This window comes from Struthio camelus, chromosome 6 (genome assembly GCF_040807025.1).
Source record: "Struthio camelus isolate bStrCam1 chromosome 6, bStrCam1.hap1, whole genome shotgun sequence".
NCBI lineage: Eukaryota > Metazoa > Chordata > Aves > Struthioniformes > Struthionidae > Struthio > Struthio camelus.
The window spans coordinates 33115650-33130384 of NC_090947.1; the positions used below are offsets into that span (position 1 = coordinate 33115650).

The window sequence follows — 14735 nt, forward strand, 5'->3', positions numbered from 1 at the left end:
GCGGGGGCAGGGAGCGAACGGCCAGTGGGGGGGGCTGGGGGGCGTGGCCGGGCGACGCTAAGGCCCCGCCCCCCGCGGCGCCGAGGGATGTTCCGTGGCGGCGGCGGCCGGGCCGGTGCTCGCCATGGTCTGAGGCGTGCGGCGGCGCCGCGATGAACGGGGCGGCCCCGCCGCTCTTCGACCCCAAGGAGCGAGTGCTGAAGCTGGGCGAGAGCTTCGAGAAGCAGCCGCGCTGCGCCTTCCACACCGTCCGCTGTGAGCGGGGCGGGGGGGGCGCCGGGGCGAGCCGAGCCAGGCCAGGCCGGGGCGGCCCCTCCTCCCTCGCCTCACGGGGACCGTTGGTCCCGGGAGACCGTTGCTCCCGGCATCGCCCGTCCGGCCCCGGTGTCGAGGGGGCGGTGGTCCGGGCACGGCCCGGCAGCAAAGGGGCCGGAGGGTGGCCGCGGCCCGGCGGAGGGGTTGGGGCGGGCCCGGGAAGCCGGCGCTGAGGCTGAGGAGGCGGCGGCGGAGGGTGGTGTTGGCCCCCGGGGGAGGAGGGCTGCGGGGCGGCCATCCGGCGGCGCCGGGTGCGGTGAAACTCCGGTGTTTGTCTGTGTTGTGGTGCCGGCGCTGGGGCCCGCTGAGGTAGGCGTTGTGCAGCCGAGCAGGAGGAAACGCTTTCCCTCGAGGAGCTTATCTTTTAAGTAGACAGGTTGTACCGGGAGTGCGGCAGAAGTGGGCAGCTGAAATACAAGAGAGCTGTAGCTAAGGCCCAGAAAGCTGAAGTGACTCGCCCGAGTTTATCTGCAGGCCCTGAGGCACACCTGGGAGCAGAGTCCCTGCTGCTTAGGTCTTAGTCCAGGGTCCTGAGCAGTGCGGTGCTGCTCAGGTTTCTGTTGCTCCAGAGGGCCCTGGAGCTAGACCAGCAAGCAAGCGTGTTGCTGGTGAGGTGTACTGCTGTGGTGTGCAAATACTGTTCCTCACTTCTTTCAGGGCACCAACTTGTTATGCTTCTTTTTGCACCTGCAATGGTGCCTTGATGCAGTTCTGCCCAAAACTGAATGGGGCTGAAGCTCTGGCTTTGTGCTATTCCCTTGTGCTTAGTTTTCAGGCACTCAGTAGAAATCCAGCAATCAAAGGTTAAAGGCAGTATTAATCACAAAGCTAGAATACCCTCCCTGAGTACATAATTATTATCTAGGGAGGTGTGTGCTCAAAGATTCTGAGGGTAGCTAGGAAACAAATGCTCTTAGGATTATAGTTCTGGTAATTTAGAACTGCTGCTTCTGTTTTTGATGTCTCATTATTTATAGACTGATCTCCAAGGTTCAGTCTCCTGTATATTCTCTGGATAACGTCCTGTATGCTCTCATACAGTGCAGTGAGATGGGTAATGTGCTTTCTGTGAGCAAACACAAATGGCGCTCGGCAGAATGGTCTGCAACTGTGGGAGGGAAGGGAAGGGGCAAAAGCTATAAGTGGGTTTAAACAAATGTGGTAACTTGAAATTTACCCTATTTCAAAGAGGACTAAAATCTCTTTGGATACCTCCTACCCTTAAGATTTCTTGCTGACTCTTGTAATCTGATGATTTATTCTGAAACCTGTTTTGAAATCTCTCTTTTAGGCCAACAAATGAGACAGAAACTGGCACATCTGTCAGTGCTGTCAAAGGCACATACATAAATATCTTTCTCGAACACCTGAGTCTTTTGTTACAGATGAGTGAAGAGGCAGACATCTGCTGGTTAAAAGTTAAGATTTGAAGTGCACATGTGGACACTGAAATCGGTATTTCAGTTTTCTAAAGTTTTGACCACCTGGTGGCTATATTTAAAGGCAAAGATCTTCTCTATTTCCCTATGAGAAACTCCAACTGTCTTATGCTTATCCTTGTAAGACCCTGTTTCGGGTTTTGTCTTCAACATTAGGTTAGTGTGGGCTGTTACCAGTGTCCTAAGCTCAAACCATTTTGCTACGTGCATATTCCTTGCCACCAGCTCTGGAAGGTTGTTTTTTTTGACCAGCTGGTGTATTAGTTGGAGCTGTGCTTCCTAAGCTGTGGTCTGTGCCAACTGGCCAGTGGGTTACAAGCAGGATTGTTTAACTGGGAAGCTCCCCAGTTGTAACAGAGGGCTGCAGCCTGGGACCAGCAGCGCATGGAGCGACAGGTTGTGTGGCAGAGAGTGTGCTGTGCTGCAGCTGGGGACGGCGCTGTCTATGGGTTCCCTTTACATGCCTAGTTCCTCTGTGTCTCTCCAGCTGTAGCAGGTTGTCTCTCCAGCATGCTACTCAAGGTACTCCTAGTCGTCCTCTGGTGTGACTGGCCCTGTGCCAGCTTGCTGGAACCACGTTTCAAACGTATTTTACGATGCCTGGCAAAGCCTCTTGATGCTGTCTTACCCTTGCCTAGCTCTGTGCATGCTGGTCTTTCATAACCTAATTCTTCTGTAGTGGAAGTAATACCTCAGAGGTAGTGATATGTTACGTAGTTACAATGCTGGTGCTGGAATGGATGTTCGTTTTTCGTGTCTCAGATTTCTGAAAAGGACCAGAAACTGATCTCTTCTTTTGTTTAAAGCTTATTTTAAGGGATACTTTAGATGTTGAAAAAGATTTTAAAAAAAGGAAATGAATATTTATTTGGGGAGTAATTACAGTATTATTATTTTGGTCAAAAAATGGAACAGAAGTCTTGGTAGGCTTCTGATGTGCCTATTATAGTAATCTGCAATGGATGCTGTAGTCAAATATTGGGGATCCATGTTGTGCTTTGCATTTTCAGTTACTTTTCTACATCTTCCATGTTTGGACTGAAATTATATCAAGAATTGTTTCTTGTTTTTCTGAAACTAGTAATGTGAGGGTTTTCTGTCTTTTAAGTGTAACACAACTAGTTCAGTCTCCTTATCCATTAAAAGCTAAAAGTGCTTTTTTAGTTTTTACCAGAAGATGTTAACACTTAGACTGGATATTGACTTTGAACTCTACTGATTTGTGGAATAATCTGATCTAGGGGATGGTAGATAATATGCTAGCGAAAAAAAGCTATAACTTAATAGCCGTCAACTTCACAGCTTTGATGTTATCCAAAATGTGCTGGTGTTTAAAAGATCCCTGAAAAGCCTGTAGATAATCCAGTTGTGTTTTTTTTTTTTTTTTAAGATGACTTTAAGCCGGCATCTATTGATACATCCTGTGAAGGAGACCTTGAAGTTGGCAAAGGTGAACAGGTGACAATAACACTGCCAAATATTGAGGTGAGTTAGCTGGCTGAAGAGTAGTTGGCATAAGGAAATGACTTATTTTGTTGTTATAAGGATATATTCAATACAGAAGGGCATGAAGTTTCAGTGCTGTTTCAGAGCTGCCTTTGTAATCTTTAAAGTATATAAAAGCAATTGCTCTAAAAATTTGAAATTACAAAAGATTTAAATGTTAAACAATTGTGCTGTGACTTTAAATGTATTCACTGTATTGGAAATATGCTGTAGGATGACCCTGGAGTGTTGTGTACATAGAAAAGCTCCATGTGGATGTTGGCAGTGCAAGTTTTCCCTTGGTATTTAGTGCAGTTCTAAAATGGGAAAGACTGGAAAGGGGAAAATTTATTGCCTGCCATCCTTCGCCGCTCTGCTGATACTGTAACTGAAACCCCTTTTGGCGAAAGGAGTCCTGCGGTGAGCGTGCCTCTCAATTGGAAATAAGCATTTAATCAGTTTCCAACTAAGCTAGGTGAAATCCTGGCCAAGTTAGTCACCAGCTACTTTTAGTCATGGTTAGCACGAATCTAATTTGAATTAACTAATGACAAATTTTTAAAGGCTAGAAATGATCAATTATAATGAACTTGTCATTGCTGTGATGGATTGTGTTCTGTTTATAAGGAAAAGATTACTGCAGTAACACTGATTGGACTCTCCTGACTTAATAGGGCTCAACTCCACCAGTGACTGTTTTCAAGGGCTCAAAGAAGCCTTACCTAAAAGAGTGTATCTTAATTATCAACCATGACACAGGAGAATGTCGCCTAGAGAAACTTAGTAGCAACATCACCGTGAAAAAAACACGGTAGGTGATTTACAGGAGAAACGACTATCCTCTACTTACTATGGAAATAATTTTATTACTGAGTCTAACTTGAGATACACTTCCACCCATTGTTATTTTTAGCAAAACATCATTTTTGGAAAGTCCTTAGCCTTGCTCAATAGAGTGAAAAGCCTGTTTTTTCAGCACATTGACTTCATAGCTTTTGAGTCTTGACTGGTAGAGGAAATAGGAATGGGTTTCTAAACTGAAAAATTGCATGCTTTTGAGGGAACTATTTTTGAATGCATTTGAAGGGAGAAGAAAAATCTGCTTGTAAAGTAGCTTACCTACTGTCTTCTGACTTCTATGTGAGAAAATAAAAAAATTTTTTTTATTATGCATTTCAGAGTAACATTAATGTGTTTTTCTCTCACATAAGTCACTTCCAAGAGAATTATTATGAAGTACTCCTTAAGTAGCCAGGTGTGATAACAAATCAGCTGACAAAGTTAAAAAGTTATTGGCACTGTATATCAAAAAATCAATTCTTAAAACATCCATGTATAATTATATGCCAATGTGATAATGTACCTAGAAATCTAGTGATGCAATTTAGAGAAGCATGACAAATAATTTCATAACTTAAGGTATTGCATCCTCTGTACTCTTGCCTTGTTCTTTGCGTCTTGTTTTTTGGAATCATTTGAAATATCTTGATTTTACACACAGAGCTGAAGGAAGCAGTAAGGTCCAGTCTCGTATTGAGCAGCAACAGCAGCAAATGCGAAATGCAACTAAGATTCCAAACAATGTTAAAAATTCTCCACCAAAAGAAAAGATGTTTCCGTCTTCTCCTATGGATGATATTGAACGAGGTAAGCAAACTCTATCATCATGTAAGCCTGAAAAGTTTCAGGAACTTTGCTCTTAGCTAGGAATTAGCTTGTAAGAGCCAAGATGCGTGGGTTTTTTGTTCATTTTTTTTTTTACTTTATTTTAGTTTGAGGTCCACACTGGAAACTGAAAATATATATATGCACACACATACATAAAAATATATATACATACACACACGTATACGTATATATGCGTGTGTGTGTGTGTGCAGGCGTGTGCTTTACCCTTAGATTGAAATGACCACTCTGGCTGAGGTGGTAGTATTTGAAACCTCTTAATCGTTCGTTTGGTAGGTTGTTGTTTGTTTGTTTTTTAAACCTAAGCCTTATGAATGCCATGATTCACACCATCCTTTTTTTGATCAATTCTGTCTTCTGCTGCTACTTGAAGCAAGGATGTAGTTGGTTGTATTGTGGCACTGGAACTGACTTGGTCAATTCCCATTTTGATGTTACTCCTCATTCTTTCTCTGCACTCAAACATATAGGTTGTAGTGCTTTACAACTCAAAAGATGTTTTAAATTACTGGGTGAGACTACAAAGTTCAAATAAAAGAAAGAGCTAAAAGTCAGCATAAATCAACCCTTGAACAGTGCCATATACTGTATTCTTGAAATACTTTGATTTGGTGAAATTCTCATATTTCGTTCAGTAGGAGCCTTATTTTCCTTTGGAGGACAAGGAAAATGACAGGTGGTAATTATTTGCTGTATAAATGCTGACAGGTGGCAGTTTCATTGACTGGAATTGACATCTGCCTCCCAAGATGTTCTGAATTCCTTTAAACAGATTTCAGATGTGTCATTGAGGTGGTGTTTCTTTTGTTTTTGTTTTTTCATTTTGGTCTTAAACTCTGACCTGAAATCTTTATGCTACAAAACAGTACTAGGATACATCTAAAGCTGCAAAGACCAGAGTATCTGAGTGCATGGAATGAGAAGATGCTTTTTTTTTTTTTTTTTTTTTTTTTTTTCCTTCCCCCTCCTCTTGGTGGTCAGAACATGAGGGTGTTTTTTCCAGAACATACTGCAAGTCACCAAAGTGGCTGCCAGCATATATCAAGTTCCTTTGTACTGCCAGTCCAGTTTTGATTACTATTAAAGAATGCTGACTAACCAAAAAACAGGACTGGAACAGAACTTTTCAGGTCATCTAGTCTGTCCTTTTGTCCTAAAGTAAGATTCCTGACATGATTATTTAACCTGTTCTTAATGCCCTCCAGTGAGAGATTCTGTATTCTCCTTGGCAACCTATTCTAGAGCTGTATTCTCTTTACAGTCAAGGTTTTTCCTGATACCTAATCTGACATTCAGACCACTATTATTTCATATTTATCATGCAAGTATAGAACACTGTTATTGTGCTTTTTAACAGTCAGTTAACATCCTCAAAAGCTGCTATGTGTTTCCCATTCTCTGGGTGAAGTGATGCCAGCTCCTTCAATCTTTCCTTGGAAGTTAGGTCTTCTAGATCCCTGATTCACTGTCATTCTCCTCTAGATAGGCTCCGACTGGTCCAGAAGCTTCCTGAAGTCCAGAACCTAAAACCATTTAGTGTTTCAGCTAAGGCTTAGCAGTGCTGAGTAGAGCAACTGTCTTACAGGCTTTATTCGTGTTTATATGCAAAGAATCACAGAATCTCAGGACAGCTGAGGTTGGCAGGCACCTCTGGAGACAGTCTAGTCCAACCCACCTGCTCCAGCAGGCTGCCCAGGACCATGTCCAGTCAGTTTTTTGAATATCTCCAAGGATGGAGACTCTACAACCTCCCTAGACAACCTATTTCAGTGTTTGACCACCCTAAAAGTGTGTGGGAGGGAACCTTTCTTTTGTTCAGATGGAATTTCCTTTTTTTCAGTCTGTGCCCATTGCCTCTTGTTCTGTCACTGGGCACCACTGAGAAGAGTCTGACTTTGTCGTCTTTACGCCCTCCTATCTGATATTTATAAATATTGGTAAGATACTCCTTGAGACTTTCCTTCTCCAAGCTAAACAATCTTGGTTCTCTTGGCCTCTGCCCATATGAAGGATGTTCTTGTCCCTTAATCATCTTTGTAGCCCTTCACTGGACTCACTCCAGTCAGTGCCATGTTTCTGTATAATGTTTTGTCGTTTCTGCAACAGCATGATATGGTAGTACTATGTTTGGTGATCCACTGTAACCCACACACCTTCAGAACTGTTGCTTACTAAATTCTTCATCATATGGTTGTGTAATTGATTATTCCTGCTTAAGTGTACTACCTTGAACTTGTTCCTATTTTTTTTCCTTTTTGCAAGATCACTTTAAATTCTAAATTTGTCCTTCAGTATATCTACAACCCTTCCTTCTCTGTTTGAAACTTTAAATTCTCTCTAGTCTTTCTTTCAAAATTCTAGGTGGAGATCTTCCTTAAGTTTTGGTATTGTTAGCTACTAGCTTACAGTTTTTTACCATAGACTGGTGAGAGCAGGAAGGAAGGGGAGTTAAGTGCATAGGACTTCAGTGGTGTCTATCCACTAGCTTTCTGCCCCAGATGGGTTGTAGATCAGTCACTTCTTGGGTCTTTCTTCTCTAGAATAATTTTGAAGTGACTTCTTCATCTTTCTGCTAGATGCATCGTGCTTTGTGTCTTAGCTTTTCTGGCTTCATTTATATGTTCTTACTGTTCTCCTGTACTTGCCCTTAGTAACTGGAGGATGCTTCCAGTTTTTTTCCCCTTTGTCTCCTTATGTTTGTGTCAGTCAGCTGGTATGGTCTCATGTTGTTCTTTCTGTTCTTCCTTGGCTTTGGGTTAGTTTGTATCCATAGCCACGTTATTTTAGGAACTGCCACTTTTCCTAAACACCTAAACACTTTCCTTTAGACTGGCCTTTGATAACCAGGAACCAGAAGATAAGACTTCATGGAAGCTTGTCTTGAAGCTTATTCCTCTTTCTCCCTCGATTCCTCGATTAAGCACTGAACAATCTTGCTTCTTGGTCACTTTCATCTTCAACCTGTTCTTCTTTATTGGGTAAATTCGAAGTGAGATGAGCTACCCTCCTACTTGCTATTCATGTCTGCTCTATCAAAGCTGTTACTGAAGCATCCCAAGTGCTTGCAAGATTGTCTTAACTAACGAATGTCTGGATAGTAAGTCTTGTATAATGATGAATTTCTGCACTCTGGATAACTCAAGATGCTGTATGAAATTTCCATCTACCATGGTTCAGTGGTCTGTTTCAGACTTCTTACTTCAGCAGCACCCCTGTACTTCTGCTCAATTATTGTGTACCCTTTCTGCAGGACCGAACTCCCTTTATATGCTGCACTTCAGCAAGTATGTATCACAAATGCGTGCTGTGCAACACAATCTATACAGTTGTATCTTCCTAAATATTATTTTAGTCAGGTGAGTTATTTCACCAATAGTACAAGTTGATTGACTCAGTTTGATGTGTGAACTACCAGTATTTCTTGTCTACCTCTGGTTGTTCTAGCTTTTTTTCCAGACCTATAAAGAGAAGAAGGATTTGGTGAAATCCTCTGGTTCTAAACTGCAGAGTTCCTTTAGGTCTTCTGCATGCTTAACTTGGTTTTGAGCAAAATGTCAGGCAGTCCAAACACACGTATTGCTTGTAGTGCTAAACTGCTAGGAAGCATTCTGAGTGCAGCTACTGGCATCTTGCTACCAACTTATCTGTATGCTTGTAACTGCAGCTTTTATTCAGTGGAAGGCATCTTCAGGGATGCCAAAGAAAAACAGAAGACATGCTAGTTGCAGAAGTTAAAGGCTGTGTGGGATGTGCTACCTGTGGAATGTGAGGTTAGCATTTGGATTCACAGTCAACCTTGTTCTAATGCTTGGCTTGAAAAAGAGAAGGTACTCTAGCTGTGGCAGTAGAAAACCACATTACAGGCCAGATGCTCACCTTATACCTGTTTGTTCTTGTTTTTTGGAGTTTTGCTTGAGTTGCTACCATGCATTAAATTTGGATGTTCTCTGTCACGTTCCTGACTTCTGTTGATCTCTTTTCTTTGTCCTTCTTATATTTCAAATATGTTGAGTGTTAAGAAACAAATCTTTTTTGCAGAGCTAAAAGCAGAAGCCAGTATCATGGACCAGTTGAGTAGCTCTGACAGTTCGTCTGACTCTAAAAGTTCTTCATCCTCTTCATCCAGTAGTGAAAATAGTTCTAGTGATTCTGAAGATGAGGAGACAAAGTCCTCTCTTCCTATGTCAACGCCGTATTTGCAGCCGCAACCTACTGTGTCTGCCATACCACAACAGGCTGTCCCTGACAAAGATGCCAGTCATAACAGATCCCAGGAGAATAGTGGTCATATGATGAATACACTACGTAAGTACAAAGGCCGTTCTTTTCTTAGTACACAATTCCAGACGTCGAGATTCTGAAAGGAAACCATATTGTTTTTAAGTATGTCTCTGTTATAATTAAAATTGTGGGAAGTGATGCCAGGGTTTGATTGTTCAGCAGAGGTCTGAATTAGACACTGGGATAGAAATTTCTTGGCCTCCAGAGATATTAAATTAAAGCTGACGCAGTTGAAAATACTTCCTAAGCTCTTCTGGCTTCCTCTCAGTTATATACACTGGGACTGCAGAACAGTAATTTTATATTGAAAAGACATGAACTAACAGGGCACTCCCAGAACATATGCTTATAATTTCTTGGGTAGTATTATGGGAAAAATACTACATGAAAAATACTATACTGGTAATGCTCTGAATTACAGAAGAGACTAGTATATTCTTAGCTGCTCCGGTTACTATTTGTGGCATTGTTCCACCGGACAGCATGGCAAAACTCTTCTTTGCATATAAAGGAAGGAGGCTATTTGCTTTTAGGTGATACTATCTTATTCTGCCCATTCAAACAATTGAAAAAATAATTTGAAGAATTGCTGTCATCTTCAATGAGTGCTTGCTGCACAGCCTGGAATTGAATGCTCTGTGTAGTCCAAAAAGGAATGTTTGGACAGGAGGAGGAAAAAAAAACAACAACAAAATCACCACCAACTAGGTAGAGAATCATTTAAGTTTAGTATCTGAATAGCTATAGCAGGAATATTCAGATGGAGAGGCTGTGAGTATTCAGCTATGGTGACTCTTTGAAAATTATTGTGCCTTTAATTAGGTGCCTAGCTGCAGGCTCTCAATTTGTGAGGAGATTCCCATAAGCCCTGGTTCGCTAAGATCTCTAAGGTTTATCATTCATATGTAAACTGGTTATACTGAAATCTTACTCTGGCACGTCTACTTATTTCATTACTTAATAGATAACATGAACAGTTTTTTTAGTAGCTAGTATTTAAATATATAATAAATAAATGGCACAGATATTTAATGTGCTGCATTAACAGAGATAAGATCCAGACTGAGAAGTCCTGTGACTTGCTCATGTTAAAGTTCTAAATGCTGTTTTCATTCTACTGTCGCTGTAGAGAACAATGTCTCCATGTTTATAATTTGCATGACTTTAGTATGTCTCTTTATTTCCATCTTTTTTCACAACTGGGTTTTACCATTCTGTGTGCTTTAAATAAGCATTCTGAAAATGAGATAAAGCTCTGTCCCCAGTGACAGAATCCCAGCTGGCAAAGTTTCCCCTGAGAAATACACATATGAGTACAGGTGGCCCAGTCCATTAGTTCCCCAGTCATAGTGGGGGGGAAAAAATGTTACTTAAGGCATGACAACATCAAAACTAGAACAGGAGAAGTTGGTGACTTGATGGTACTTGAGAGCCATGTTGACAGGTGGATCCTCTCTCTACAGCATCAAGCCTCAGACTTGAGTCTCTGAGCTTAAGCTAGATCTTTAGCTTAATCCTCTGTACTTCTGTTATGCTTACTGATGTATTGACTGCTTAAAACATTCTGTTCCCAACTTCCAGTACTGGTAACACTTAAAATACACTTCAACGAGGTGAAGATCAAAAAAAAGTGGCTTTCAAGGCAAATGTGTTTCTCTAGCCCTCTTGCTGAGGGCCTCTGGCAGGAGAGGGAGAAAATAACAGTGAAACCTGGAGAAACTAGAATGGATAGCACGTGGTTCTAGCCTGGATGGCAAACGGGTTGTCAGTCAGGGGTGCTGTACAGTAATGTCTGTCTTCTCAAATACTGTTTTACAAAAATACTGAAGCAACAAATGTCAGCACAAGCTGTTTGCTCGTTTAAGCTTGTTCTGAGCTTTGACTGCTTATGGGCATGTCTGCAGAATCAGGGTCATAGTGGGTAATAGTGAAGTTTTTCTTTGGCTTGCTATGTGCAGTCAGAAAGCTAGGTCAGAGCTAGGGAGCAGAGTTTCATATTATATATGGAAATCACACAACTGAAGTTTTGTGGAAAATAGCAGTGAGGCCTACCCCCTAAATAAAACTACTCTTTTAAAAAAAAAAAAAAAAAAACTTTTAGAAGTTAATTATGTAGGCTTATGACTTGCATCATGATAAACTTTGCAAGTGGTGGCACTAATGAATCTGCTCTTCATATTTAATCATATGTTACTTTCTATTAATATTTTCTTTAAACAAGAACTATATAAAACTTTTTTTCTGAAGCAACATCAGCATAAATTCACTATTCTGGGGTTGTGTCTTATGTACACAGCATTCAGTACAGCTTCTTCTCTTGATGCTGGTACAGCAGTAGTCGTGAAATAATTTTCCACCGTGCTAGTTTGGCATTAATGTGACAACTGAGACCTGTGAAACATGAATCCCTTTTACTGGGGACAGGGGAAACTCAAACTTACATGAATCCAGTTAAATGTATTAGTCACTAATTTAAAAGTTTAGGAAATGTAATTTGCAGTGCAGTCTATTTCATCATCTTGATATTGCTAATCAGCAGCTGACACTGAAAACTGAATTACAAAAAAATTTTTATTGCTCTTCTGATCTGTTGATTTTTCACAAGTGTGGGTAGCTTTGGCTACTGTTAGGAGGTTTGTTCTCTTTCAACATACTTCATAGAAATTACTTTTGAGGACTGCAGAATTACTATTTGGAAGGTTATCTTTTTTTTGTTCATACTCCCAGTCCTGTTGCGAGTAGTGCATAAAGGGTGGGTTGGTTGGTTTGTTTTTTGAAGAACTTATCATTGAAAAGAAAATATGAAAATGCTTAAATTTAACTTCCTAATGCCATTCTCTGTCTTGAAATATCCTTTCTCAGGATAATATGTTGTCCTGAATAATTCTTGACAAATTACTTTTTTCTTTTTAAAAATTGTTTTTTAACTTCATATGGAAATAATATGGCTGTAAATGTTGTGTCTGTATAGGACTGGCAAAAAATTAGACTATAGTAGCACTTTAAAGATTTCTGCAAACAGCCATCCTCACTGTTCATATCTTACATAAAAAGTGTTTTCTTCTTTGTTGCAAAGAATCATGTACCTCTTTTTAAACTTTAATGGGGACATACTGCAAAACAAAAGAAGGATAATTTCTGCCAATAACACTGAAGTCTTTAATATGGCTGCATTTATCTGCTTGATAACAAAAGAGCCAATTTGAGTGTCCTTCTTGGCTTACTCTCTTGGGGGTTACTCTTAATCATCCGCAAAGGTGATCACTGAAGGGTGCTGCAACTGAGGAAAGAGCATGTGAAAAATTCTGTGACTAGTCAGTTTCAGTAATTTTTTTGGCTGTTTAGACCATTTTTGCACAATCCTGAGTGTTTTTTGTGGTGATTTGGCAAGGGAGATGTGAATAAAAGCATACTAGTTGGAACAAATTCTCTAAAGTGAGTAGGAAGTTGCTAGATATGATGAGAAGTCTTCATAGCATACTGCTGTATTTCTTGTTAGTTATCTGTCATCCTGGAAAGATTCCTTCCTTCCCACCCCCTGAACTTATGGACATCTGTTGCAAGCATAATGTAGTCTTTCTTCTGACTTCCCCATTTTGAAATATAGTCACCAAATTAGTGTCGTGTAAAACTTCTTTTGATGTTTTGTTTGTTCACTTGTTCCAACACCTGTTTGAAATAGTAGGTCACTGATGCATTTTTAAATGGTACATTGAAGAGCTGCTCTTGACTGAGACTCTATTTTGTTTTGAAGCACAGTCGAGCAGCATTCACATGTATTTAAAAATGACAACAATAAAGCAAAAAAAAACCCTGTGTTTTCTTACAAAACTGCATTCACCAGCAGGTTTCCCATTTGGGTAATATGAAGATGTGGGTGACAAAGATAGGTGTCTTGTGATCTGGTAGTATTAAATGAATGCATTGGTGGCTAATACGCTAATGGCTTTCCTACAGGGAAAAGCTAAGATTTTAAAACTGCAGAAATGTGATCTCCCTAAGGTTCTATTGCTGAGGAGTTAAGTTCTTCTATGCCTACTCGTTCACTTATGACATGCTTTGATATTAGTTTTTGTAAGCCTTTAATTGGGAAAGTAGAAAATCTTGAAAGAAAACTTCCTTGATAAAGACTGATGACTCTCTCTCTCTTTTAGGAAATGACTTGCAGCTGAGTGAATCTGGAAGCGATAGTGATGACTGAACAAATTTTTGGCCTTAAATGTATCACCTTTTTTGCTAAAGATGTCTTAGCATCTGTTTTGCACTAAGATTAGATTACCAGAGACTGGAATGAATGTCCTCAATTTTGATAATGAAGACATCTTAATTTTCTACTGACATATCATACCTATGATTCAGCGGCATTGATATCTTGTCGGTGCTTTTGTTATGTGTTTATCTTCCAAATTACTGTATTTACAGTAAAAATGTGTATGATCTGATTTTGATTATTTTTGCCTCAGTCACCTGTTGTACTTGAAACCGATTTGTAACAGCTAGTTACTCTATATAAATAGTTATGGAATGGAGAAATTTCTGATATTTATGGAGGCAAGTTTCCTTCCTATCATTTAGACTTTCAGTGCTGATCTCGCAACTCTTACTTGGAGGGGGATGAAAGGGAGAACAACTAAATGAGGTCTGCTGTGTCAGCTACGCTTTTTGTTCAGTTCACAGTTCATATCTTTAAGGAAACTGCTGAATAATGTGGTCCACTAGTGCAGTTACAGTTTACAATTGTTCAACACATTGCTGAATTCTTAATTTCATTGTATTATAGGACTTTATATTTCTGAGCCTCAAGATTCCTAAGGGAACCCATCTAGTCTCTGCCTTTTTATGTAACTTGAACAGGCTGGTGTTTTTACAATTTTTTTTGTATCTAAATTTAGATAACTGCAGAGAGCCATGAATTTCCTTCATTTAATTCTGTAACAGAAATCGGAAAATTTCTTTGTAGGAGTATAAAAGTAATTTAATAAAGCAATATTTATCATTTTAATGGGGCTGATTCTGTTTTCACTGGTTAAGAATTTCACTTTCTACTTACAGTGGTCATGCTAGTGAACAAGAAAGCTCATGCGAAAAAAAAAAAAAAAAACCAGAAACCAGTGAAGTGGTACCTAATACATTCCTCGCCCAGTCTGCAGGACTTGGGTGTTTGTTGCTGTTACCTACATTGAGTCAAGCACTAGCAAGAGCTTGCTGAATGATTACAGCAATGCTAGTATACTACCGAGTTTTTTTTTTTAAAAGATTATATCCAAATGTCATTACTAAGCAATACTGCATTAGAGAAGAAAAGGTGTTTGTCTAGTCTTATTTTTCCCCTCATTTGAATTTTATATTTAAAGATCTGAAGAACCTCAGGTAAGATTTTTCATCCTATAGTTTACTACTGAAGAGTTTGCTAACTAACAACAGCAAATGTCTGTGGGATGAATACTGATGAGACAAATCTCTGTTCAGTCTTGTACAGAAGTCTCCTCTTTGCTGGACTGGTGACTGAATCACAGCTCCATGTCTAAA

The 14735-nt window shown here is 40.2% G+C and overlaps 1 protein-coding gene across 1 annotated transcript; it reads left to right on the plus strand.

Moving 5' to 3' along the window:
• Positions 1–29: 29 nt before the first annotated feature.
• Positions 30–14208, plus strand: EAF2 (ELL associated factor 2). Its single transcript, XM_068949038.1, has 6 exons — positions 30–255; positions 3145–3239; positions 3914–4050; positions 4741–4886; positions 8964–9230; positions 13361–14208. The coding sequence occupies exons 1-6, from the start codon at positions 153–155 to the stop codon at positions 13405–13407; spliced, it is 795 nt and encodes a 264-aa protein (XP_068805139.1). The 5' UTR covers positions 30–152; the 3' UTR covers positions 13408–14208.
• Positions 14209–14735: the final 527 nt, after the last annotated feature.

Bases quoted from the DNA above. Each gene is read 5' to 3' on its own strand.
- EAF2 (XM_068949038.1), top strand. From the start codon at position 153: ATGAACGGGGCGGCCCCGCCGCTCTTCGACCCCAAGGAGCGAGTGCTG. The intron at 4,051-4,740 runs GTAGGTGATTTA...TTTTACACACAG, and splicing joins ATCACCGTGAAAAAAACACG to AGCTGAAGGAAGCAGTAAGG. The intron at 4,887-8,963 runs GTAAGCAAACTC...TCTTTTTTGCAG, and splicing joins TATGGATGATATTGAACGAG to AGCTAAAAGCAGAAGCCAGT.